The sequence below is a fragment of the Neoarius graeffei genome, chromosome 16, assembly GCF_027579695.1.
Source record: "Neoarius graeffei isolate fNeoGra1 chromosome 16, fNeoGra1.pri, whole genome shotgun sequence".
NCBI classification, from domain to species: Eukaryota; Metazoa; Chordata; class Actinopteri; order Siluriformes; family Ariidae; genus Neoarius; species Neoarius graeffei.
The window spans coordinates 16,130,836-16,158,525 of NC_083584.1; the positions used below are offsets into that span (position 1 = coordinate 16,130,836).

The 27,690-nt window shown below is 42.3% G+C and overlaps 1 protein-coding gene across 2 annotated transcripts in view; it reads right to left on the minus strand.

The window, feature by feature from the left end:
• The window catches only part of notch3 (notch receptor 3), an 83,404-nt gene that overhangs the window by 19,106 nt on the left and 36,608 nt on the right, over positions 1 to 27,690 (minus strand). Inside the window, exons 11-26 of one of the 2 annotated variants that reach the window (XM_060942574.1) lie at positions 23,154 to 23,387; positions 20,419 to 20,529; positions 17,211 to 17,403; positions 16,979 to 17,124; positions 13,675 to 13,902; positions 13,445 to 13,597; positions 10,967 to 11,195; positions 6,610 to 6,811; positions 6,376 to 6,532; positions 6,106 to 6,290; positions 5,558 to 5,690; positions 5,221 to 5,475; positions 3,928 to 4,040; positions 3,327 to 3,847; positions 1,481 to 1,807; positions 1,233 to 1,384 (exon numbers count right to left, since the gene is read on the minus strand). In XM_060942574.1, coding sequence (XP_060798557.1) covers positions 1,233 to 1,384; positions 1,481 to 1,807; positions 3,327 to 3,847; positions 3,928 to 4,040; positions 5,221 to 5,475; positions 5,558 to 5,690; positions 6,106 to 6,290; positions 6,376 to 6,532; positions 6,610 to 6,811; positions 10,967 to 11,195; positions 13,445 to 13,597; positions 13,675 to 13,902; positions 16,979 to 17,124; positions 17,211 to 17,403; positions 20,419 to 20,529; positions 23,154 to 23,387 — 3,339 coding nt within the window. The remainder of the gene's footprint in view (positions 1 to 1,232; positions 1,385 to 1,480; positions 1,808 to 3,326; positions 3,848 to 3,927; positions 4,041 to 5,220; positions 5,476 to 5,557; positions 5,691 to 6,105; positions 6,291 to 6,375; positions 6,533 to 6,609; positions 6,812 to 10,966; positions 11,196 to 13,444; positions 13,598 to 13,674; positions 13,903 to 16,978; positions 17,125 to 17,210; positions 17,404 to 20,418; positions 20,530 to 23,153; positions 23,388 to 27,690) is intronic. The other variant, XM_060942575.1, reaches the window with a different exon arrangement.

Sequence of the window (27,690 nt, forward strand, 5' to 3'; positions counted from 1 at the left end):
AACTATTAGGCACAATTTTTACAATATCTATATAAATTAGTTGTTTTTACCCATTTTAACCTTGAAATCAGCATTTTAATGATTACCCATAATGCATTGTTTATCGCGCTAAAACAAGCAAAAACGTCATAAGACAGTGGAAATACTACCTTTACTACCTTCAAGTGGCGTCTTTCTCGATCGCACGTGCCTAGAAGCGTACCTTCTAGAACATTCCTGGGTGGTCATGGACTGTCACGTAGCCTAGTTCAATTGTGAAACTCGCTAGGATGGAGTATTTTCGCGAGTTTAGTGTGAAACTTTTGCGCCGCAATTTCTCTATTCTTGAAATTTGTAACCTGAAACCCTACAAGAAATGTTTCATGATGTTTGGGATTTTGAAAAATGCTTCTAGCAAGTTTATTTCGCTGTATTTTTCCGTGAAACTTGGCATAAATCATCCTTAAGTGATGAGCGTGACATTGTTATTTTGGTCTGGGTCACGGAGTTAGTTGGAAGCGGGAGAAATGAGAGTTTCTCAACTACAGCAGCACTTCTCACCATAGATGGCTGGCGTGTTTCACAGCGTTTGGGATTTACTAAATCGACTAAATCTCTAGATCTACTGAAGCTACGAGGATATAAATCACCAGGATTCTAATTTACTGGGTGAGAAGTATTATATATATTTTTGAAAGGTTTATTCGCGCTACAAGTCCATGAAAGTTGGAATAGTTCGTGAAGGGGTTAGTTAGATTTTGGTAGCGTGATGCGCACAACAAGCGAAAGAAAAAACAAATTTTGTTCCGAATTTCCTTGCTTTATCAAAATTATTTTTTGATACATTAAAAGACTGTGTGTTTATAATATTTAAGCAATTTTTTTTTTTATTATAGAGAATATTTGATCAAAACTTTCAAAACAGCATTCAAAGTGATTTTTCACGGGTGTAAATGTTACGCGTGACGTCCATAATTACGTTAAATTTTAAGAACTAAAATTCTGTTAAAAATTCTAGATTTGTGCTATCATTCTGGGGTTTTGCTGAATAATACTTTAGGGAGTCCTCTTACAATGCTGAAAATTCAATGAGTTTTGGTGAAATTCTAGAAAAGTTATTTACATTTTAACGCGCCTGATAGCGATTGTGCTCATACAGCGTGCTACTCATATTATGGACAGTTAGAAACTTGGAATTCACATGCCAAGCTAGAACTCAAGAAAAAAAAAAAAAGAAGACGATCAGTACTCACTGCGGACTTCTTTAAGTGGATAAGGAAACTTCCCAAGCATTTCCCGAGCAGAAAGAGCTCCCAGATAATCTGCGGCACTTTTAGCTGTGGGGAAACAGTGATCGGAATCCTGCGAGCACAGCCGGTTATCGATCTCCAAATACACGATTGAACTGCAGAAAAAAAACAAAACATGCATCATTAGTGAAGTCAAACAAACGAGTTTCAAAACCTGTGAAAGTGTGTGTCTTTTGTGCTAAAGTGCTCACCCGATGACCTCATCATGGGGCTGGAGCTCACGCTTGCCTCGTGCCTCACGCCTGGTGTAAGGCTTGATCATTGCCTCTCCGTTGTGGTCGAGCCGGAAGCGGAGGGACGTGCGCAGGATGCTGCTGAGCTTCTGCAGGAAAGCTGTGCCCGTGCGGAGCAGCTCGTCAGGTGGCAAGAGCACCACGATTACCAGCACGCCATCTGCCAAATCTTCTGGAACTGTTCTAGCGCAGTCCAAACCGTCCCAGCCGCACTCTTCGGTATTACAGCCCTGATCGCAGTGGCCATCAGCGTAGTGGTCCATGCAGTACGTCTCATAGATGGGACTGGAGTCAGACACAGGAAAATGTTAAAACCTGGAACCTTTTTTTTTGGTTACATCTGATATCTTTCCTTATTCGATCCACATTCACTGGATATGAGCAATCGCGTGCTCTGATTGACTGCTCTACTACTAGGATATCAGCTCATATACCGTGAGTAGAGAAAAACAAAATGGCAGCACGCGTCAAGTCAGATATATCACTTTGTTATCAAGTATTTAAAAGAAACAGAAATGGCTCCAGCCCAGTCGGTGGCGGTAATGCACCTTTAAATTGGTTTGCCAACCACTAAAAAACCCAAAAGAAGAAGAGGAAGAAAACGGCGAAGCGTGTTGCTGAACCAACCGAGGACAAAATAAAAACTCTACTCGAAAACAAAACCCAAAAAAATACAAAAAAAGACAACAAAATACAGAATGAAAGTATTTCACGGTAAGAACGTATATTTTTATTGTTCAAGAATTATTATTATGGCATTTTTCGCAAATCATATTTTGCCGGTTTGTTTACATTCTAAGCGGAAATGATTTTGTCGGACGTTTTGTATAAAGTTTTTATTTATAGAATTTTCAAAAATTAAAAATGATCCGTTTCTCAAAATCCAGTGAATGTGGATAGAATAAAACAGTTATTCCACTCAATCTCGTCATACATGGCTTATATCTAACTCGGTGCTATGTGCCTCATCGGCTATCAGCTCATGTACGACTCGATTTTGTGGAATAATTAATTTGCGCTAATACCGATTGTGCAAATTGTTACCCTCACTCAGGATGTTTCTCTATTATTATTATGATTATTATTATTATTGTCCTAATGTTTTTAGGATGCTGTTTCTCCCTCATTTTTCAACCGATCATCACCGAATTTCACATGAAGAATACCTCTGAGCTGAATTTCATTGCTATGACTTTTGGTGCTGATCTGGATCACTGATCTGGAATGGTCCATGAAAAACTGGATTTTTTTACAATCACTTAGAACTGTCAATTTTCATGATTTTTTTTTTCAATCAATGTCTTTAATTTTGTTCAGGTCAGCTAGCGCAAATCACTGTGACTTTAGTCATAGTAGCTACAGTATCTAGTTTTTAATTGTCCATGCAAACTGGAGAGGAATAAATCTCATCTCCGTCTTGTACAATTCGAGTTTAAAGGACAGCATTACGAGTAATATGTTAAAAAAAAAATCTCAGTAATGATTTATTTCCTGGAAGATATTTAAATGTGGACAATGATATTTTGTCTATTTATTGGAGCAATAAATCTTTTATTATTCCTGAACTTTCCAACATTAGGTCCAAGACATTATTTCGAGGCTGAACTGTTTTAGAGTTCTTGAGGTTTGGATTAAACCCTTTCAACTGAAGTGACCACTTTAATAACAGTGGATTATAATTTCCACTGCTGTAGCGAAAAATCCCAGACCCTCTTGGCTAAACTTCACGGCCCGCTACGAGTCCACAAACCCTCCTTTGCGAACGACCGATCCAGAAGACAGACGAGAGAAACCAGACTCTTACTTGCAGACTTTCTCCTTGCTCCTGCAGTCGAAGTTATCGTACAGACACTCGGCCGTGTTGCACGCTTCATCACACTGGCTGTTGTTGAAGACGCTCCAGCAGTGCCTATCAGTGCAGTGTGCCCATGGGTTCACGGCTAGCGAGCAGTCCCCACCGTCCCATTTGCATGCGAACGAGTTGCACTCCTTGTCGCAGACGCTGTCGTTGGCCTTGCCATGGCAGTCAGGCAGCGGGCAGCTGGGCACCAGGATTCGAGCTTCCTGCTCGCAGCGTTTACCGTGCCATTCTGGTAAGCACTGGCAGCTGAAGAAGGGGAAGGAAGTCTCTGCTCTGCACGTGCCGCCATTGTGACATGGCTTGGACAAGCAGCTCTCCTTAGCATGCTCCTGGCACTGTGTACCCGCATAGCCTTGTGGGCACAAGCACCGGGCGCCACGCAGGGTCAGTTTGCAGCTACCACCGTTATAGCAGGAGAGCTCAAAGCACGACATGCTGCGTTCGCAGTTCAACCCGGTGTAGCCCTGAAACAGAGAAAGAGTGTTCAAAGATGGACTCTAATAATAAAAACTACAAAGAGGAAGAGTTGAGGATGAGTACTCACCAGCTGACAGGTGCAAACGTATCCTACCGGAGAGCTGCTGGACACTGAGCACACGCCGCCGTTCTTACAAGGCTGAGAATCGCACACGCCGAACCTGTTCTGACATCCTTGACCTGCCATGTACAAGTACAACCATACTTATTAACACCTGTCCACACTAGGGGTCGACTGATAATCGGCCTGGCCGATATATCGGGCCGATATTCTGCATTTTTAGGGTTATCGGTATCGGCCATAATTTCCACCGATACGCCGATAACATGCCTTTTTGCAGCCATTTCGTTCCTAACGCGACTGTCACTGCACGTCTTTTCCTGCCCTCACCTCTCTGAGTTCAAGAACACGGTCCCGCCCACCACAACATCTGATTTGTTTGGCACAAGAGATATAGCCAATCGACACGCGTAGCTAAACGCTGTGAACTGTTTCAAGGCGGCTGTATGGGCACTCGGCACACGCTGCTTTTGCCGCAATAAGTCACAAACACACAAGTTTCAAAAGCACATCATCATTATATGTTTACATTCTTCATCTACTACTCGTTAAAATTGTCCATTTGCATCTGTGTAGCCAGGTAAACTTAGCTTACGGAAGGAAGCACTTGAATTAGCCTACAACCAACTAGTCTCACTGAAACTACATGTAATGCTTCCTTCACTACAATATAATCCTACTAAATTGGGAATATTAGGCTTGGGCATTAAAAGCATTAGAATGTAGATGGTTACTTGTTAAGTTGTTACATAATAGGGAGTGATAGCCGACTTTATGTTTGATTTTACTTTTTAAAAAATGCTGCAGGCAGCTCCCTACACTTGATTTATTTAAAAACTACTTGAAGTTGGTAAGTCTTATTTAGTTCTTAGTGTAAAAGAATCCAGAGTGTATTTTCATTTATTTTCCACTGAAAATGGTGAGCTGTAATATAGTAGGGAGTGATTTATTTTTTTATTGGTGAACATTTATTTTATTATTATTTTATTTCTCATTTTATTCTAACTAATGTTTGACTTTATTGTACAAATGCTGCTGGCATCTCCCTGCACAAAATTTCATGTTCAATTTTACAATTAAACATACATTTCATGGATATGAAGGTCTGTCTCAGTGTGTGCTATGTTTAATTTCATGTGAATTATAATGTTTACATTTATCGGTTGCACATATCTGTTATCGGCATCCCAATTCCATAATAATCGGTATCGGTATCGGCCCTGAAAAAAACATATCGGTCGATCCCTAGTCCACACCTTGACCACACCCATCCACAACACTCCTCACATCCTGTCTCACCTGTGAAGCCAGGCTTGCAGATGCACTGGTAATCATTTGGCAGCTGGATGCAGTCGAGGCTGTTAGCTGGGTTGCACGGGTTCGAGCGGCACTCGTTGATGTCTCCCTCACATCGATCTCCGGTGAACCCAGGAGGACAGTTACAACGGTATCCACCCACCAGGTCAACACAGGTGCCATTGTTCTGGCACTTCGGTGTGCCCCGGGGCCATGTTGGCATCGCACAGTCGTCCTCGTTGATCTCGCACAAGACGCCTGGGTGGAGGATTGAACATGAGTATGCGTGTTGGGGTCCTAACTGATGGTGAAGTGCAAAAACAAGCACAGTTGGACCTACCGCGTGTGCCAGGAGGGCAGGAGCAGATGTAGTGGCCCACCAGGTCGATGCAGGTTCCTCCGTTCTGACACGGGTAAGAGCGGCACTCGTCGATCACCCTCTCACAGTTCTGTCCATCGTACCCTGGCAAACACTGACACGGGGCAAAGGAGCGAGTGAGAGAACGGATCCCAGCAACATAATGGAGACTGCAGTTTTAGCGACTGTCTGAGCTGACTTTGTAAATGCTATTCAGCTTTTTGATATTAATCTAGAGGAATTAAATCAAGTTCTACGAATACGTAAAGTTAGAAATCTGTTTCGCTAGCAAGCTATGGGGAAGCCATGGTCTAATGGTTAGAGAAGCCGCTTTGGGACCAAAAGGTTGCCGGTTCGATTCCCTGGACCAGCTGAAGTGCCCTTGAGCAAGGCCCCTAACCCCCAACTGCTCCCCAGGCGTGTTGTACGTCGCACTGGATAAGAGCGTCAGCTAAATGCCTGGAATGTAACGCACGAGCTAGTTAGCCTACCACAAAGTCGACAGTTATACCATCGATCAAGCCACTCACGTCACACGTATATCCTCCAACGTAGCCCCTGCAGGTGGCACCATTGAGGCAGGGTTTGTCCTCACAGTAGTCCACCTGACTCTCGCAGTAGCTGCCTGTGTAATCAGCTGGGCACTTGCAGTAGTGTGTGTTCCCGGTGTTAACACAGTGACCAGTGTGGTCGCAAAGATCATCTGTCGGAACTCCTGGAGCAATGCAGAAATTAGCGATGACTAAAAGAACACACTAAAAGTAACGACAGCAGGTGTACAACTGACATGCGACTTGTACCTTTCTGGAGAGCTGCCACTTCGCAGGAAACTCCCGGGATGTCGCAGTAGCGTCCGGACCAGCTTCCCACACAATCGCAGGTGAACGAGCCGTCCTTGGGTCTGCACCGGCCGCCGTTATGGCACGGGTTCGAGCGCCGACACCAGTCCACAGGCACCTGCACGGCAAGCACCGAAACGTTGTTTACAGGGAGATTGCTTAGCTATAAAAGCAGTAGGTTTGTAGAGTGTGTACCTGACAGCGGTCGCCGGTGTATCCTTTGGGGCAGGAGCAGTGGAATGTCTTCACGCCATCGTGACAGGCTCCTCCATTGAGGCAGGGTTTTGAGTCGCATTCGTTCGCCTTGTGCTGGCAGTGCTCGCCCGTGAATCCCGAGCGGCACGTGCAGGAGAAGCCATTGATCTCGTCTACACACGTTCCACCGTTAAAGCAAGAACTGCGGGACAGACATGAACCAAAGCAGTCAGAACTCTGCGTATTCTTTTGGTCATGAGATTTAAAGTCGACAGCAGGAAATTTTGCTTCATATTTAACAATTATTTGCCAAAGGTGAAATGAATATCAGTGAATAATATCCGAGGTTATTAGTTAACAGTTATTTCATGAAATCGAGTCGTACATGTAATCCATGTACGACCAGATTGAGTGGAATAACTGTTTTATTCTATCCACATTCACTGGATTTTGAGAAACGGACCGTTTTTTATTTTTTGCAAATTCGATAAATACAAACTTTATACAGAACGTCCGGCAAAATCATTTCCGCTTAGAATGTAAACAAACTGGCGAAATGACAGGAGCAATTTGTGAAAAATGCGAAAATAATAATAATAATAATCTCATCTCATCTCATTATCTCTAGCCGCTTTATCCTGTTCTACAGGGTCGCAGGCAAGCTGGAGCCTATCCCAGCTGACTATGGGCGAAAGGCGGGGTACACCCTGGACAAGTCGCCAGGTCATCACAGGGCTGACACATAGACACAGACAACCATTCACACTCACATTCACACCTACGCTCAATTTAGAGTCACCAGTTAACCTAACCTGCATGTCTTTGGACTGTGGGGGAAACCGGAGCACCCGGAGGAAACCCACGCGGACACGGGGAGAACATGCAAACTCCACACAGAAAGGCCCTCGCCGGCCATGGGGCTCGAACCCAGACCTTCTTGCTGTGAGGCGACAGCGCTAACCACTACACCACCGTACCGCCCCAATAATAATAATAATAATAATAATAATAATAATAATAATAATTCTTCAAAAATAAAAAAAAGATACCTTCTTACCATGAAATACTTTTATTCCATATCTTGTTGCTTTTTTGTGTTTTTTGGGGGTTGTTTTCGAGTAGAGTTTTTATTTCGTCCTCGGTTGGTTCAGCAACACGCGCCGCCATTTTGTTTTTCTCTACTCATGGTATATGAGCTGATAGCCTAGTAGTAGAGTAGCCAATCAGAGCGCACGACTGCTCATATCCAGTGAATTTAGATAGAATAAGCACCGATATTCACTGAGTCTGAGGCGGATAATTGTTTTAGTATAACTACACAGGTGATTATTTCAAAAAAACATTTAAATATCGTAAAAAAATAATTTATTTCAAACTTCAAAAGCGGCATGCAAATGTAATAACAGTGCGATGCAGACTTGTGTCACTTATTTACACCGAGTCACATAATATCCTTTGTTTTGAAATTGATAAAATAAGTCACAATCCCACTTTACCTTTGAATAGTTTTAGACCCAACTTCGGAGCATCTTTAGTGCTTTTAGGAACAGCGTTTTCTTTCTTCATTTGTATTCTTCCTCACTTACGGTGACAAAGCGATTGGCCGCCATTTTGCCGAGTCGCTCGAGGTGATTATCGAGAAATAGTCTGAATTTCTCGACCGATCAGTGCGCGTGATTTTCTATAATTACCGGCGTATTTATACTAATTCACAATTATTCGCTGAAACTGAAGTGAATATCAGCGAATAATAACTGAGACGAAGTCGAGGTTATTATTGACTGCTTATTAACTGAGAGCGAGGTCTTTACGGGAAAATATCAGACCTTTGGCTCAGTCTGTACTGTCAAGACCTCAGTCTGATATTTTCCCGTAAAGACAGAGTAAGCGACGTTAATAAGGAGTTTATTATCTGGCTTTTTTTATTTCTAAAATTAAAACAGACAGTCATTATAATGAGGCGTGACGCTGCTTTCAGGTCACGTCATATTTGTAACGCAGTTGAGTCACGCGTGCAGAATAAACGGCTAGCGGTTTCAAAACTCAATTTCGGTTAGCGGTTTCTGAATGCTCTTTGTTGCTCATTTCTTGAATAACTCGGTGTCTTGTTTGTCTTTCGGACATTTTTGATTCCGTTTTGATTTCCAGTTCATCTTTTTTGTTGCTGTTTTGTTTGTTTTTTTTGCAACGTTGAAAGCCGGCACCTAGGAAAGGAAGTCTGTAATCGCCCATGGACCTTATGGGAAAATACTGCACACTAAGGAACCAATCAGAGCGCACGATTTCACTGGAAGTCACTCGTGCCATATGATATTCACTGAGCCTGAGGCGGATAATTGTTTTAGTATAAATACACCGGTGATTATTTTAAAAAATCCTATAAACAACATTTATTTCAAACTTCAAAAGCGGCATGCAAATGTAATAAAAGCGCACATTCAGATTTGTGTCACTTACAGTGGTGCTTGAAAGTTTGTGAACCCTTTAGAATTTTCTATACTTCTGCATAAATATGACCTAAAACAGCATCAGATTTTCACACAAGTCCTAAAAGCAGATAAAGAGAACCGGATTAAACAAATGAGACAAAAATATTATACTTGATTGTTTATTTTTTGAGGAAAATGATCCAATATTACATATGTGTGAGTGGCAAAAGTATGTGAACCTCTAGGATTAGCAGTTAATTTGAAGGTGAAATTAGAGTCAGGCGTTTTCAATCAATGGGATGACAATCAGGTGTGAGTGGGCACCCTGTTTTATTTAAACAACAGGGATCAATCAAAGTCTGAGCTTCACAACACACGTTTGTGGAAGTGTATCATGGCACGAACAAAGGAGATTTCTGAGGACCTCAGAAAAAGCGTTGTTGATGCTCATCAGGCTGGAAAAGGTTACAAAACCATCTCTAAAGAGTTTGGACTCCACCAATCCACAGTCAGACAGATTGTGTACAGATGGAGGAAATTCAAGTCCATTGTTACCCTCCCCAGGAGTGGTCGACCAACAAAGATCACTCCAAGAGCAAGGCGTGTAATAGTCGGTGAGGTCACAAAGGACCCCAGGGTAACTTCTAAGCAACTGAAGGCCTCTCTCACATTGGCTCATGTTAATGTTCATGAGTCCACCATCAGGAGAACACTGAACAACAATGGTGTGCATGGCAGGGTTGCAAGGAGAAAGCCACTGCTCTCCAAAAAGAACATTGCTGTACATCTGTAGTTTGCTAAAGATCACATGGACAAGCCAGAAGGCTATTGGAAAAATGTTTTGTGGATGGATGAGACCAAAATAGAACATTTTGGTTTAAATGAGAAGCATTGTGTTTGGAGAAAGGAAAACGCTGCATTCCAGCAGAAGAACCTTATCCCATCTGTGAAACATGGTGGTAGTAGTATCATGGTTTGGGCCTGTTTTGCTGCATCTGAGCCAGGACGGCTTGCCATCATTGATGGAACAATGAAATCTGAATTATACCAGCGAATTCTAAAGGAAAATGTCAGGACATCTGTCCGTGAACTGAATCTCAAGAGAAGGTGGGTAATGCAGCAAGACAACGACCCTAAGCACACAAGTCGCTCTACCAAAGAATGGTTAAAGAAGAATAAAGTTAATGTTTTGGAATGGCTAAGTCAAAGTCCTGACCTTAATCCAATCGAAATGTTGTGGAAGGACCTGAAGCGAGCAATTCATGTGAGGAAACCCACCAACATCCCAGAGTTGAAGCTGTTCTGTACCGGTACGGAGGAACGGGCTAAAATTCCTCCGAGCCGGTGTGCAGGACTGATCAACAGTTACCGCAAACGTTTAGTTGCAGTTATTGCTGCACAAGGGGGTCACACCAGATACTGAAAGCAAAGGTTCACATACTTTTGCCACTCACAGATATGTAATATTGGCTCATTTTCCTCAAAAAATAAACAATCAAGTACAATATTTTTGTCTCATTTGTTTAATCCGGTTCTCTTTATCTGCTTTTAGGACTTGTGTGAAAACCTGATGCTGTTTTAGGTCATATTTATGCAGAAATATAGAAAATTCTAAAGGGCTCACAAACTTTCAAGCACCACTGTATCTACGTCGACTCACATAAAATACTTTGTGTTGAAATCACAACCCCACCTTACCTTTGAATAGTTTTAGACCAAACTTCGGAGCATCTTTAGTGTTTTTAGGAACAGCGTTTTCTTTCATCATTTGTAATTCTTCCTCGTTTACGGTGACGACGCGATTGGCCGACATTTTGCCGAGTCGCTTGAGGTGATTCTCGAGAAATAGTCTGAATTTCTCAACTGATCAGTGCGCCCGGTTTTCTATAAATCACCTGCGTATTTATACTAAGAACAGATGAACTTACCTCTCGGTGCAGTCGAGGATGTTGGTCTCACAGTGGAGGCCGGTGAAACCTTGTTTGCAGGTGCAAGTGTAGCTGTTGACGTAGTCGGTGCAAGTGCCTCCGTTCTTGCAGGGGGAGCTCTGGCACTCGTTCACCTCGATGGCGCAGCGTGGCCCGGTGAAGCCCGGCAGGCAGGTGCAGTAGAAGTTGTGAATGCCGTCTGTGCAGGAGCCTCCACTGAGACACGGATCTGTGGATGGACAGGAAGAAGTTTTATTCACAGTCTGTTCACATCTTTTCAACGCACTTAGGCATTTCTGTCTTTACTTTTCTACAACTGTATACAGTAACGAGTAGTAATCCCACTGTCCGGCGTCACCTGGAAGTGGAGTACGAGTTCCCTTTTGCGTCTTGTTGCTTTTTAGAGATGTTGATTGGTTATGCGCATGGGCGCCGCCGGGGGGGGGAAAGGTTAGAACAATTCTAGGGGCCCAGCACTGCCATGGGGCCCTTTAAGGGGCTGATAATATGCTTTTAATGATTTTAATAAGACTTTTGAAATAACAACAATGCAATATTCCATCTGGTAAAATGAGCTAATTGAACAAGGTTGTCTATTTCTTGAGTTCTTCAACATATTGTCATTTAACCCTCCCCCTTTTGCGAAATGGTACGGTCCAGTTCTGCTAGAAGCGCGATGCGTTAAATCTGCGTGCTGATCAATGCAACGCTACTTGCTGCAGTGTCGCGGTGCAGCAGCCAGCCAGCCAGCCAGCAGTGGAGTGCGTACAGTCTATGATCGCTAAATATGAAGAGTGGCTGTCAAAAACGTAAAGAAAGGCAGCTGAAAGCTGAGAGGGACTGGAGAGGCAGGCAACTGGTCACTCAGTTTTTCCCAAAGAAAGGTAGCTATCGCTCACACGTGTGTTCAAAATATTAGCGAATGGTAAATGAACAGTATGAACGGGGTTGGATTAGCCTATCAAGAGAACACTTTTACAGTTTGTACAGTGACATTTTTTCCATTTTAATAACTGAACTGACTTGTGTGATAAACAAGATGAAATATTACGTTATGCTGGTGCTAATAACTAGTGCTAATAACCAGTTTCATAACTAATGGGGTGCCCTAAATATGCACAGATTCAGCCTCAGGGGGACCTCCGCCCTACCAAACCACTGAATCCCCCTTTGGAGAAGGAGGTAAGCAGCAATACAACCCATAAATGCTTTAGGATCGAAGTTTTTAATGAGCGAGCGCCATATACAGTTTGCTAGATTAAAGTTTTGCTAATAACGGACACCAGTCAAGTGTTTGACATGGTTACGTGTGTGGAATGTTCACACGTTCTAAACCATTGGTTTCAAATTGAGGAGCTGGAGAAAACTTTTTCTATGATTTATTAGCAGTCACATCACACATTTCACTACCAATTGTCCTAGCACAAGAAGGCATGTGGCAAAATCTTGAATTTTCATTTGTGACTGTAAATGCACCAGAATTAGTCACTGACCAGTTTTCATCTAGTCCAGACCTGGGCATTTTCCGGCCCGCGGGCCGCATCCGGCCCTTTGGTTCATAAACCTAATCCTGCGATAACTACTTCCGTAATTTGTCCAGACCAACCACAAACTTGTACGTCATCCTTCAAACGGTCCAGCCAATCACATAGTGTGACGTCACCAGCAGGCGCCGGAGCCGATCTCCGGCGAAAAACCCCAAATGAGGTGATTAGATGTGGGCATCATTATTATAATATGATGTATCTTGCTTGATATTTGGAGTAGAAAGACAATATTGTGATGTCTTTATTGTGTTTTGGGGTGAATGTGACTGAAAAAAAAAAGGTACAAACGTTCACATTTTGTTAACCATTGTTTTGGGAAATTTGATTGAATAAATGACATTTTTTGTAAGGCAACCTCGTTTTTTCCATACTCTTACCAGTCTTAGCAGCTTGTAAAAACAATGTTATTTACTGCTTTATATAAAGAAATACAATTAATATTATGCAGAATTTAGTTCAGCCTTATGGTCCGGCCCTCCACAAAATTTTCTGTTTCTCATGTGGCCCCATGGAAAAAATAATTGCCCACCCCTGATCTAGTCCCTGGTAGGTTAATACATAAAATGTAATAACAAAGTCACAAACTCAAGGTCCATGGGCTATCAAAAGTCAAATAATGACAATAGTGCAATTGTGACGAGGGTGGGCAAAGTTGGGGGGCCCAAAATTCTAATCTTTCATGGGGCCCAAAATTTCTGGCGGCGCCCCTGGTTATGCGTGCTGAGGGAGTTTTTGAACGTGCAGCCGAAAAACATTTATGAACTAACAGCAGTGTTTCAAGCACAATCTGAGAACACTTCGACTTTCCTTGCTTTCCTCCCGCCCACATAATTCTGACTCATGAAGCTGAATGAGGTGTGACTGAACAGCTAAGCCATGCTAATCTGTGTTAAGAACATTCCCAGAGACCATCTGGGTATCAATTACTCACTCGGGAGACAGTCATTGATGTCAGTTTCGCAGTTAGGCCCCGTGTAGCCGTTACGGCAGGAGCAAACGTATCCGCCGTGCATGTTGGTACAGGTGCCACGGTTCTTGCATGGGTTTGAGCTGCACTCATTCACGTCAATGTTACACAGCTGGCCTGTAGAGACAGGACACGAATTAGCAAAGCTCCCGCAGGAGACAAACTCAGACATGATCATTGCTCATCAGATGCACCTTGCCATCCGGGCGGGCAGGTGCACTTGAAGCCCAGGTAGTCGAGGGAGTGAATGCACGCAGCATTGTTGCCACACGGGTTGGGCGAGCACGGCTCCTGGGCGCAGGTGGGTCCGCTGTAGGGTGATACACACCGACAGGTGAAACTTGCCACGCCGTCCACACAGGTGCCATGATTCAGGCAGGGGCTGGACGCACACTCGTTTATGTTTTCCTGACACAGATTACCTGTCAGGGATAAGGACAGGGACCAGAACGTCAAGGACGTAGCTCATCTGACCTGCCATCAAAACAACCATGACGACCAAAACATCAAGCAGAACTGAAATGTGACAATGTGAGAGAGGCCCGACCTCCACGACTAATTTACAACAGGAACATCAACAAAGGACTAAATTTTGTTCCCTGAAGGAAGATCGACCCAAACCATCGATCAGAACTGAATTCGCATGATAAATGAGAGAGGAGATACGATTCTAGTCAGAAGAAAATGTGTGAAGTTGACCTACTTACTCATTCGTTAGCAAAAAATTGACAATACAGTGACCAAGTTTTGTCCAGAAGGTCTAGTTCTTTCGAATAAAACAATCAGAACTGAAATCCGTTGAGAACTGAAGGAGGAGATATGATTTAACGGAAAATAAACAAAGTTGTAAACAAATTGTTTACAACAAGAAAATAAACAAAAAAAAAACAAACGACCAAGTTTTGTTCCTCAAGAGAAGATCGACCCAAAACATCGATCGCAACTGGAATCGGATGAGAAATCAGAGAGGAGATACAATTCTAATGAGAAGTCCGAAAACTCGTCAAGGTGACCTAATTAGCAGTTCGTTATCAAAAATATTGACAATACAGCGACCAAGTTTTGTGCAGAAGGTTTCGTTCTTTCAAACAAAACAATCAGAACTGAAATCCATCGAGAACTGAAGGAGGAGACACGATTTAACCGAAAAGAAACAAAGTTGTAAACAAATTGTTTACAGCAGGAAAATCAACAAACAAACGACCAAGTTTTGTTCCCCGAGGGAAAATCTACCCAAAACATGGAACAGGGGTGGGTTTCCCAAAAGCATCGTAGCACAAAGATCATCGTTAAATGGTAGAGCGAGCATCACAATGAACACTCTCTCTCCTAGTTAAGATGCTCTTAGCGTTAAAGGAACAGTCCACCGTACTTCCATAATGAAATATGCTCTTATCTGAATTGAGACGGGCTGCTCCGTACCTCTCCGAGCTTTGCGCGACCTCCCAGTCAGTCAGACGCAGTCAGACACGCTGTCACTCCTGTTAGCAATGTAGCTAGGTTCAGCATGGCCAATGGTATTTTTTGGGGCTGTAGTTAGATGCGACCAAACTCTTCCGCGTTTTTCCTGTTTACATAGGTTTATATGACCAGTGACATGAAACAAGTTCAGTTACACAAATTGAAACGTGGCGATTTTCTATGCTATGGAAAGTCCGCACTATAATGACAGGCGTACTAACACCTTCTGCGCGCTTCGGCAGCGCACTGATATCTGAGCTCCGTATCAATGCGCTGCCGAAGCGCGCAGAAGGTGTTAGTACGCCTGTCATTATAGTGCGGACTTTCCATAGCATAGAAAATCACTACGTTTCAATTTGTGTAACTGAACTTGTTTCATATCACTGGTCATATAAACCTATGTAAACAGGAAAAACGCGGAAGAGTTTGGTCGCATCTAACTACAGCCCCAAAAAATACCATTGGCCATACTGAGCCTAGCTACATTGCTAACAGGAGTGACAGCGCGTCTGACTGACTGGGAGGTCGCGCAAAGCTCGGAGAGGTACGGATCAGCTCGTCTCAATTCAGATAAGAGCATATTTCATTATGGAAGTACGGTGGACTGTTCCTTTAAGAGGCTTTTAGGAAACCAAGCACACAACTGAAATCAGAGAGGAGATACAATTCTAGTGAAGGGTCCGAAAACTTGTTAAGGTGATCTAATTAGCAGTTCGTTAGCGAAAATTTGACAATACAGTGACCAAGTTTTGTGCAGAAGGACTCGTTCTTTCAAATAAAACAATCAGAACTGAAATCCGTTGAGAACTGAGGGAGGAGATATGATTTAAGTGAAAATAAAGTTGTAAACAAATTGTTTACAGCAGGAAAATCAACAAACAAACGACCAAGTTTTGTTCCCCAAGGGAAGATCTACCCAAAACATGGAACAGGGGTGGGTTTCCCAAAAGCATCGTAGCACAAAGATCATTGTTAAATGGTAGAGCGAGCATCACAATGAACACTCTCTCTCCTAGTTAAGATGCTCTTAGCGTTAAGAGGCTTTTGGGAAACCAAGCACACAACTGAAATCAGAGAGGAGATACAATTCTAGTGAAGGGTCCGAAAACATGTTAAGGTGACCTAATTAGCAGTTCGTTAGTGAAAATTTGACAATACAGTGACCGAGTTTTGTGCAGAAGGACTCGTTCTTTCAAACAAAACGATCAGAACTGAAATCCATTGAGAACTGAGGGAGGAGATATGATTTAAAGTTGTAAACAAATTGTTTACAACAGGAAAATCAACAAACAAACGACCAAGTTTTGTTCCTCAAGGAAAGCTCGACCCAAAACATCAATCAGAACTGGAGTTGGATGAAAAATCAGAGAGGAGATAGAATTCTAGCGAGAGGACTGGAACATTCGTTAATTTGGCCTAATTAGTAACTCGTTAGCAAAAGATTTGACAAAACAACGACCAAGTTTTGTGCGGATTGATGAGTTCTTTCAAACAAAACAATGGGAACGGAAATCCGTAGAGATACGATCGGAGGAGATACGATGTAACTGAATTGTGGACGACTGACGCCACGCCATGGCAACGGCTCGTCGGCCTTATGGTCAGATGAGCTATTAAGAGAGATTCGCGGCATGCAGTTCGCCAAACTGTCCAGCAGGGGGCGATATGGCTCAGCTCTTTCCAGCTGTCACAGGCAGACATTTTAATCCCTCAGCACTAATGGGATTCACACGGGATCCTAGGGGCCTTTTGTATTCATTTAAGCAGGCTGTCTGAGTTCAGAGGCCAAGTTTCTTGTAGAGACTGAACCACTTAATACGTTATTACGTCAAAGGAAATACTTCTTCAAAACAATCACGTACCAAAATAAACTTCTGCAAGCTTGCATGCACAAACAGGAAAGAACAATAATATTCAGGAATTTTCTATTTCTCATGATTCTCAGCGCAGCCAAATCCAAAATGTAGCTGGGGCACGATTCTCTGGAAGAAAGTTATGATTATGTGGTATCATTTCCAGATTCGTACGCTCACCCACCTCTGAAACCTTGACGACATTTACAGGTGAAACCGTTGAGCTGGTCAATGCAGGTGCCAGCATTCTGACACGGGTTGGGCAGACAGTCGTTACGGTCCAGATCGCAGTTCTTTCCTGTCCATCCAGGCTCACACTCGCAGCGATACCTGCAGGATACAAGCCACGAGTAACATGCGGTGTCATGTTTAAGCGTATGTGTAGTGTAATGTGATGTAAGTGAGCTGGTTGGTACCCGTTGGGATCTTCTCTGCAGGTTCCGTGCACACACGGGCTGTTGCTGCACACATCCACATGAGAGTAGCAGTACGGCTTATGGAAACCGGCAGGACACAGGCAGTGGAACCCGTTCTCCTCGTCCATGCAGGTGCCTCCGTTACGGCAAGGGTTTGACGAGCACTCGTTCACCTCTACGTTACACTTTGGACCTAAAAGGGAAGAAACAGAAAGAGTCCTCATATTTCTTATTTGTGTCACAGTCATAACAGAGTAAGGGCCCGGACCTACAACACCCATAACTATAACTATAGCTATAACTACAACTATGACTGTACCTATACCTGAATGTAGTTCCAGTCTGGAGCAGAAACACCACAACTATAATCCCGACTATAATGTGGCTTGGTCCTGACACCCAGGGAAATAAACGCATGCGACTTAGGAATAGTCATGGAAGTTTTTTCCAAGTAGTAGCACATCATTCCGGGTCGTACTATACAGCTGGGACTTCAAAACAACCCATGCACACACTCCGCTGGTTGATATAATTAATACGGATAGGTCACGGACTACGGAAATATAATAAAAAAGGATAAAAAAATACAGCGTGGTTATGGATTTTAATCCGCATGCATCACGGATGCTAATAATTTACGGATTGGTCGCGGACGTTTCAGTTTATTACAGATTGGTTCCCGATTTCATACGGATGACGCATCACGGATAAAAAATTAAGAAGTCTGAAAGAAATGTTTGGACTGCTGAAATTCGTAATTAAAATATCTTACCTGCATTTACACGTTTACTTTATTAATTGACTATTGATATTTCACAGAAAAATCACATATCTGTGAAGAAATGATCCGTGCTTCGTATTGTATTTTTTAAAATTTATTTTCCGTGAATCTGTATCAGGGTATCTGCACATTTCTGATAACCAAAAATAATACTTTTTAAGGCCATTTTAAGACCTGTGAGAGTACCGACTAGTGGTAGCGTGTCCGCCTCTCGATCGGGAGATCGGGAGTTCTATTCACGGTCGGGTCATACCAAAGACCATCATAAAAATGGTACCTACTACCATCTGGCAAGGCATGCTGCAATACAGATGTGCATGGGGAGTTAAACTCTCGTGGTTACCAGAGGACTAGCCCCCCACTGTAACCCTAGCTATGTAATAGGCGAGAGGCTGAGGGCTATGGAAACGGAGATCGGCGCCGCCCGATGCGCCACCATACAGGTTGGGCCTGGTTAGTACTTGAGTAGGAGACTGCCTAGGAATACCAGGTACTGTAAGGCGTGAGAAGGACTTTAACTTAACTTTAACTTTTAAGACCTGTGAGAATAAAAAATAAGACCACTACCGTGGGGAAAAAATATTTTAAAAAATCAGACTCTAGGCTATTATGGTCAAAGCATATTTATATTTTAATCAGTGCATCTCCAGTTTACGAACAGAATCTTGTCTTTCCCACAAGTAAACGATTTTGCATATTCAGAATCAGGGAACATTGCCCTGAAGACGGTGCCCACGTCTTCGTTCGAATTGTAGGAGTGGTGTCGGTCAATCGTTTGCAGAACCCACAGTATTTCAGCCTTAAAGTGCCATTCCACCATTGGATGTATTCTTTGGCATAAAATACAATATATTTTGACAACATATATAAATGGTATCACTAGATAGAGAAATCTTTTAGCTTCAAAATGATATATCAAACATCATTTTTTGACAACGACAAGTATATTAATTTTGCGACCAAAGTCACCTACCCTTTTAATTTCCGCGTGTGATGTCATCGGCAGGTTCTCCTTCTTGTGTACCACATGACGCGGCACATATTATCAGCAATGGCGGATAGAACGCGATAAAAATAATACCAATAAATCTAGCTAATACCAATAAATCTAGCTAACTGAAAGATTAACTCAATTTTTCGCAATTTTTTTGGCCCCCATATACGAGGAGAAATGACTCTCTCACTTTGGGGGTTTCCTGGTCTAAAAATAGACCGACACGTGGTACACAAGAAGGGGAACCTGCCGATGACATCACGCGCGGAAATTAAAAGGGTAGGTGACTTTGGTCGCAAAATTAATATACTTGTTGTTGTCAAAAAATTAATGTTTGATGTATCATTTTGAAGCTAAAATATTTCTCTGTCTAGTCATGTTGTCATAAAATATATTGTATTTTATGCCAAAGAATACATCCAATGGTGGAATGGCACTTTAAGTGTAGCGGTCGAGGCGAAAGCACCGAAGGCACTTGTGCTGGGAGAAGTAGGCACTGAAGGGAAAGTGGGCTTTGCGCTAACGTTTGCAACCGGTGCTGCAAACATCTGCGTGGGAACTGTTGTTACCTGACTGGCGGCAAAGCGTTTATGCTTTTCCCCTTTCATGTGAGCGTCAAGGGCAGTAGAGCCCATTGTTCCCAACTTTATGTCTTTCTTGCAGAGTTTACACCGAGCTTCATTTTCGGACGTTGCTTCTGACAACCAACCGCTATATTTCTGGTCCTCAAGCCACTTGTCCCTAAACTTACACTTCCCCGTCCTACATGTCTGCCACGCTAAAGAAACCACTTCTTCGTCTTTTCCCACAACACTATAAGGAAAACACTGCCCCCTAAGTGTTGTGTGACGCCTGTACTTTTAGGTACAGAGCGGTCTTTTTGCCATCTTCTTATTACACATTGACGTGCGCTGTCTGAACAACGTTAGCACGGAAAAAAAAAAGTACAAACATATATTTTTGTGCCCCGATGAAATTTAATGCCACCCATATGAAAATTAATGCCACACTTCGAAATATTAGCAAAATATAAGGCTATTTAAGGCCTTAAACGCCATATACTGTATATCAGACTTTTTAAGGATCCGCGGACACCCTGTGTATTCCGTGACTTCATGATGCAACAAGGATGTACAAAGATATTCAGGAAAAATAGCACGTGCTCAGACAATATCACACGTCAACAATGATCTGATTGGTCAGATGTTTTATCAGATCAGGTCCAGGTCTGGAAAAATGGCTTCAGAAGCAATCTCACCGAAACCCAGGCCTGGGCTATAGGGATCGTTATCGGTCTGGTATGAGCATCAACCACATAAACTGCAGCGGACCTATTTATTTACAGTTATTGTTATCGGTATTGTTGGGACCGGGCCTTAAAAGTAGTCGGTAAATTTGATTCTTCGAAACTGATGACTAATAATGAGACTTACCAGTGAAACCAGGTTTGCACACGCAATCGTAACGGTTTATGCCGTCCTTGCAGATTCCGTAGTCACATGGGTTGCTGGCGCAGTCATCAAAGTTGATTTCACAATTGACGCCTGTGCATGCAAATGTTATTCAGTAATATTGTTTACAAGACAGATGGCTGCAGTAAAAATGGTTGATTAAAGCTGATAAGTAAGCGATAACGCTCACTGAAGTGTCCTGAGTAGGCGAAGATGAAAGACACTATGACTGTGGTGTGTTATTGTCAGATACAGGGACACTGGCAGGTGCCATCTTTTTTAAACCACAGGCACTTGGCAGGATTTGAAACCGTTTTTGTTTACTCCAAAACGGAATCAAATGAAAATAGCGTTTTATTCCGGGTGTTTGCAGGAATCTAAGAGTGGAAACGCAATACTTTTTCAATGCTGTCTGCTCGCCAATCAGAAATCAGAATGTGTTTTCCGTGTAAACGTCAGGTTTAAAGGTGCTGACTGCAAAGTCATTTGAAATTTTAAAGGTTTTTTTTTATTGTGCATGGCATTTTCCTATATCTCGTAAGAACAATATCATGCGGACGAGATGTGATCGTTTTTTGCTTTTCTTCATTTTGGGACTGTTTTCCTACCTCTTGCGGTAAAACTTATGGTCCTGTGGAAACAGGAAACAGCCAAATGTGATGAACTTTAACTAACTAGCATAACTATGGAATTGCGTCACGCCAATATGGCGACGCGCGGAAAACATCATGATTCTGCATCGACCTTGGAGAGTTTTGAGTCGCGGGGATGTAATTTGTGGTTGACATTCGCGAATAGATCCGTGAAACAAAAGACGAATACACTACCGTTCAAAAGTTTGGGGTCCCTTTGAAATGTCCTTATTTTTGAAAGAAAAGCACTGTTCTTTTCAATGAAGATCACTTTAAACTAATCAGAAATCCACTCTATACATTGCTAATGTGGTAAATGACTATTCTAGCTGCAAATGTCTGGTTTTTGGTGCAATATCTCCATAGGTGTATAGAGGCCCATTTCCAGCAACTCTCACTCCAGTGTTCTAATGGTACAATGTGTTTGCTCATTGCCTCAGAAGCAGGGCTTTGAACCAGAATTTTTTTCCTATTGGTTCGTTCCGAACAGAAACGGAATTTTAACGTTTCCGGTTTGGGGTTCCACCATTAAATAGACGTTCCCGAACCGGTTAAAACAAAAAAAATTTCGTTCCCGGAACGGTTAATTACGTTCCCTGTCAGCTGTTTAACAAATGGCTATAAAATTATGTCTCTGTCTCATCCAGCTTAAGCCAAATGTAGGCTAATTCTATTACAACCTTCATTAAATAAGACAAGAAATAATTAAAAACAATTATTATTTCAAATGTTGGCGATTTGGATTCTCAGTATGTCTTCCCATCTACACAAACAGAAAAAGTGCCAAAAATGAAAGAGAATTCGTTTAGTGTGTTACCAAAGGCTAGTCAGGCCCTATGCATTGATAGGCTAACAGAGGTTAACGTCATTTAATGTTTGCGAGCCTCTCATTAACGTGGACAAATATATTGATATCGTGTTTGAAATTGACGTTTTTGAATAACGATAGACTGCAATATTTACCTCTTATTTAAGATGTGGAGACGTGATAGTAGTCCACCCTCCCGCTCTCTCCATTCAGTCAGCGAACGTCACACAGGAAGTGAACCCCAGCGGGTCATAGAAACTTGCGCAGGAGAAGAATGACTTTTTTATTTGTAGGCTACGGAAACTTTGAGGAACGAAATAAAAACCGGTATTAACCGGTTACCATTATTTTTAATAAGCGTTTCTGTTCCGGAACATAAAAAATAATAAAGTTTCTGGTTTCGTTTCTGTTCCATGTGAAATAGAAAAAGTTCCCGGTTTTCGTTTTCGTTCCTTGAACCGGTTCAAAGCCCTGCTCAGAAGGCTAATGGATGATTAGAAAACCCTTGTACAATCATGTTAGCACAGCTGAAAACAGTTGAGCTCTTTAGAGAAGCTATAAAACTGACCTTCCTTTGAGCAGATTGAGTTTCTGGAGCATCACATTTGTGGGGTCGATTAAATGCTCAAAATGGCCAGAAAAACGTCTTTCTATTCATTTTACAACTGATGGTGGGAAATAAAAGTGTGACTTTTTATGGAAAACACAAAATTGTCTGGGTGACCCCAAACTTTTGAACGGTAGTGTATATCTTTCCTCTGTTCCTGCTTTTGTGTTTATCGTTTCTTTCTCTGTAAGATCAAAACGTTAGGTGTATAATAACTCCATACTTGCTACCGTGGACTCGAGCTCATGCATTCTAAGGCTAAGATAGCTAAGGGCTAGCTAGGATTATTTCGTTATCTGTCCAGAAAAATGACACGTCATCTATCTAACCTTGCTCTATCTTGCAGTTGCACTCACTAGGTAGACTTTCCTTTTCTTTTCCGCTGATGGGAGAACCGAGTCCGCCATGTTTGCCCATGCCGACTTGTTTTGGTTAAAAGTAGGTCAGACACACCCCATGGTGGTCACGTGATATTGTTGCTTGCTTGCTTCGGCGATTTCCGGAATCGTAAAACGTGGGACGCTTTTTATCTCGGCAAAACATTTACACACAGGTACATGGTGTGTGTGTGCAGCAGTGAAACATCTCGAAACTCCAACAGCAACAGAAATAGAATATTTTATCTAGAATTCAGCTTTGCAGTCAGAACCTTTAAGTCCTTTCCCCCTACCTGAGGTCCCGTGCTGGCACTGGCAGATGTATTTGTTGACAAGGTCCACGCACTTGCCACCGTTCTGACAGGGGTTACTATGGCACTCATTGAGCTGGTTCTCGCACCGGTAGCCCGTGTAGCCTGGTACGCAGTTACAGGTGTAGCTCGCGATGCCGTCAATGCAGGTACCGTGGTGGCACGGGTCGGGCTGGCAGTTATCGATGTTGCTTTCGCAGAGTCTGCCCTCGAACCCTGGAGATGTGAGAGAAACATTTAGACCGGACAGCCAGTTAAAACTACTAGCTAGCTAGCTTAAAGACATTAATACACTTGCACTACGTTCAGACTGCAACCTGAAACGACCCATATCCGATTTGTTGTGAAATCCGATTTTTTTGTTAGGCCGTTCACATTACCAATTATATGAGACTTGTGTGCGATCTCCAATATGAACGGAAAACGACCCAAAAGTGTCCCGCATGCGCAAACTGACACGTAATAAGCACATCTATGTAATACGTAAACAAAAAAAAAAGCGCACTCTTTAAGTTTAATGATTTTTTGTTTGTTTGTTTGTTTAATTATCTGGTTAGTGTTAAAGTGTGAGGTCTCGTGTGTGTTTTTGTTTCTGAACTGAAATGAAAACATGTAGCCTGGTAACGAGGGTTGACTCCTAAATGTCTCTGTAATTTCTATATAAGTGCACTACATGTTACTAGGAAGTAATGGATGTTTAAACTCTATATAGTGCACTCGAGCTTCAGTAGGCAGTCATTTGGGATACGGCCGCTGTATTACCAAACTCTTAATTCAGGCTTAATAATTTGCACATATTTATTTCGTCATATTAATAAACTTTTTCTACATTTTTATAAATATTTATTTAGATTGTTTATAGCCAGCTGAATTCTGCAACTTCTCTCAGCGCTGGCTCAAGGTACATAAACACCAGTGTAGTTTGCTATGGAGATGAGGCGAGACCTGGCGATGTGGTTTTTGTGGCGGCGGCGGAACTCGCACAATAATCTGATTAATGTGGGCGGCAGACTAATGAGACCGAAGGTGTCAAATTACTGGAAATTTCCAGAACAATCTTATAATTTTGTAATACAGGATGGTTTAAGTTATAAATCAGTTATAGAAACTGTTTTATTTAATCAGGCTAACAGAAAAACATCCAGGTCCCTACCAAATCCACCATTAGCTTGATCAATTCTATAAAAGTCTATTTAAATTCTGAAAACTGTACAAATGTTGTTGTTTTCCACCAAAGAGGCGGGATTAGCCAACGCAGAATAGTGACGTTTGTCTCTTGTTGATGACGTGTAGGTCGCATGAATGCGACCTGTCTGGTCAGACTGCAGTCGCATGTGAAAATATCGGATATGCATCGGATTTAGGACCACATATCCAAGCGGCCTGGGTCGCATGTGAAAAAATCGGATCTGTGTCGTTCAGATTGTCAATAACAAATCGGATACAGGTCGCATATGGGCAAAAAAATCGGATATGGGTCGTTTCAGGGTGCAGTCTGAACGTAGTCTTAGTCAAATAAATTCTAACACTGGTTTTGTATTATTGCATTTAAATAGCTCATCATACAATTATTTTAGCTAACATAAATTTAGCCTCATTAACACTGCTAGCCGGTTCGATGATTTTTTTTTTTTTAATTCAGACAGACACTTATCAATTACAATTATATTAAAATCAGCCTACATTAAAATATTTAACTAGCTAACACATTCATTTGGGCTACATTATTTTAGCTACCATGTATCTGACAGGCTAAGCTAGCTAGCTAACATTTTTTTAGATCAAATTATGCTAGGTCCTGTTTTCATAACTAGCTTGCATAATATTAGCTAAATATGTCTCATCTCATCTCATTATCTCTAGCCGCTTTATCCTTCTACAGGGTCGCAGGCAAGCTGGAGCCTATCCCAGCTGACTACGGGCGAAAGGCGGGGTACACCCTGGACAAGTCGCCAGGTCATCACAGGGCTGACACATAGACACAGACAACCATTCACACTCACATTCACACCTACGCTCAATTTAGAGTCACCAGTTAACCTAACCTGCATGTCTTTGGACTGTGGGGGAAACCGGAGCACCCGGAGGAAACCCACGCGGACACGGGGAGAACATGCAAACTCCACACAGAAAGGCCCTCGCCGGCCCCGGGGCTCGAACCTGGACCTTCTTGCTGTGAGGCGACAGCGCTAACCACTACACCACCGTGCCGCCCGCTAAATATGTGATGTATTGTAAATTATTATTAATTATACTGTATTATCATCAGTTTTCATTACTGCATCGAACTATCTCACTAGCTTGCCATTTATAAATTTAGTTAAAATGAGATTTGCTACTATCCCTTTGGGCTAGATAGTGTTGCAAACTAGCTAATGTTTATTCAATTAAATCCTGCTAGGTCCATTTGTTTTGTTAGCTAGCTTATAAAATATTATTTTATATTCCTTGCTAGCTTTTAAGACACGGCTAAACTCAAACTGGATTTTTTTTTCTTACAAAAATACAGGAAGTTAAAAGACATAAACATGCAGTCATTTGGCCTAATTGGCTCACTATACTGTAAAATATTGTATCTTGCTGGGTTTTAGTCACATGACTTTTCTTAGCGTTTTTACCGGAAGGGAAACAGCTGGTGGTCTAAACGGCTGCCGTAGTGCAAACAACTAGCGATAACTTATCAGAGTACACTCGTAATCTAGAAGCCACTGCTGGCTTTAGATATATTCAGAAGATTGCTATGTGCAATGGAATCGACCCCTACAGTCTGGGAAAGAAGGATTTGTCATACGATCTCGAAAACTACTCTTCAGTCGATTTCCCCGACATCTCGAACTATCTGGTGTTGCAGATGTCCTTCTACACCACAAAACAGATGAAAGCGTGGAAGAGTACAGAGGCTTACAACTGTTTTGTATGTGGCTGGGTAAAGGACCTCGCTGTCAAGTCGCTGCCGAATGAATCCTGGATTGTTTTTGCCCGTGTAAGTGTTTTTTTTAAGCTTTTCGTTCACGTCTTTACAACGAAGCGCTGCAAGTTGAAGTGTAAACAAACAACAGTTGGCTTGATTCTCACTTGTCTTGGCTCTTATCTCTCAGCTAAATCATTCACAAAGATCATCAGAAACCCCTTTAAAGACCTGGATCTTAGTTAAACAAGATGGAGAAGTGATCACAGCGCACTGTAACTGTATAGCTGGGCAAGAATTTTGTCGCGACCTTCATGCATACGGACTTTGTGAGGAGGAAACAAAGAAACAGCTGGGGACTTTAGCGCTTCGTGACTCAAAAAAGTACCGTCAAATAACGACACATAGCAAGAAAAGTACTTGGAAAACACTAAGGTCATAGCTGAGAAGGAGATACAAACCTTTCAGCAAGTGATCACTGCAAACTCCAGCATGCTTCGACTCGGCTCCCTTCGATTTCAGTGAGAGGTTCAAAAGCCACCTTTCTCGACGTCTTTTTATGAAATCCTGTGTTCGTTCACCCTTTTTTGTTAGTTCATGGGGAACCCTGAAGAAACTTTTATCGGTTTCATGGTTTGATCGGTTTGAACAACCTAAAACAACGCAAGCGTGAGGCATTTTTCGTGTGAGCAATGCACCTTCTCCGTTTGCCAACTGAGCTTTGGCAAACCACCAGCTAAAGTTCTGAATAACTAACGAGGAGGATGTGATGTCACGTGAAACCCAGCAATTTCAGGAAACTAGCTAACTAGCTTGCTATTTATAAATTTGGTTAAAATGATATTAGCTACTATGTCTTTCGGCTAGATAGTGTTGCAAGCGAACTGTTTATTAAACTAGTTAAACCCTGCTCAGTTCATTTATTTTGTTAGCTAGTTTACAAAATATTATTCTACACTACTGTTCAAAAGTTTGGGGTCACTTTGAAATGTCCTTATTTTTGAAAGAAAAGCACTGTTCTTTTCAATGAAGATCACTTTAAACTAATCAGAAATCCACGCTATACATTGCTAATGTGGTAAATGACTATTCTAGCTGCAAATGTCTGGTTTTTGGTGCAATATCTCCATAGGTGTATAGAGGCCCATTTCCAGCAACTCTCACTCCAGTGTTCTAATGGTACAATGTGTTTGCTCATTGCCTCAGAAGGCTAATGGATGATTAGAAAACCCTTGTACAATCATGTTAGCACAGCTGAAAACAGTTGAGCTCTTTAGAGAAGCTATAAAACTGACCTTCCTTTGAGCAGATTGAGGTGGTGTTTACATTAGACCGTATCCGTCTCGTTTTCGTCGCGGATGCACTGTCCGTTCACATTAAAACACCGGGAAACGACTCCACAGGCGGAACAACTTGAATCCGCCAGGGCCCACGTATTCAACCTAGTTCGTATCTGATCCGGTGCTGTGTAAACATTGAGATACGAGGAAACGCAGTGCTGAGCTCTAGCTGACGTCGTCATTGGACAACGTCACTGTGACATCCACCATCCTGATTCGCTGGCGTTGTTCATGCCACGTTGGTCATGTGACGCGAGTGCTGAAAAACGGC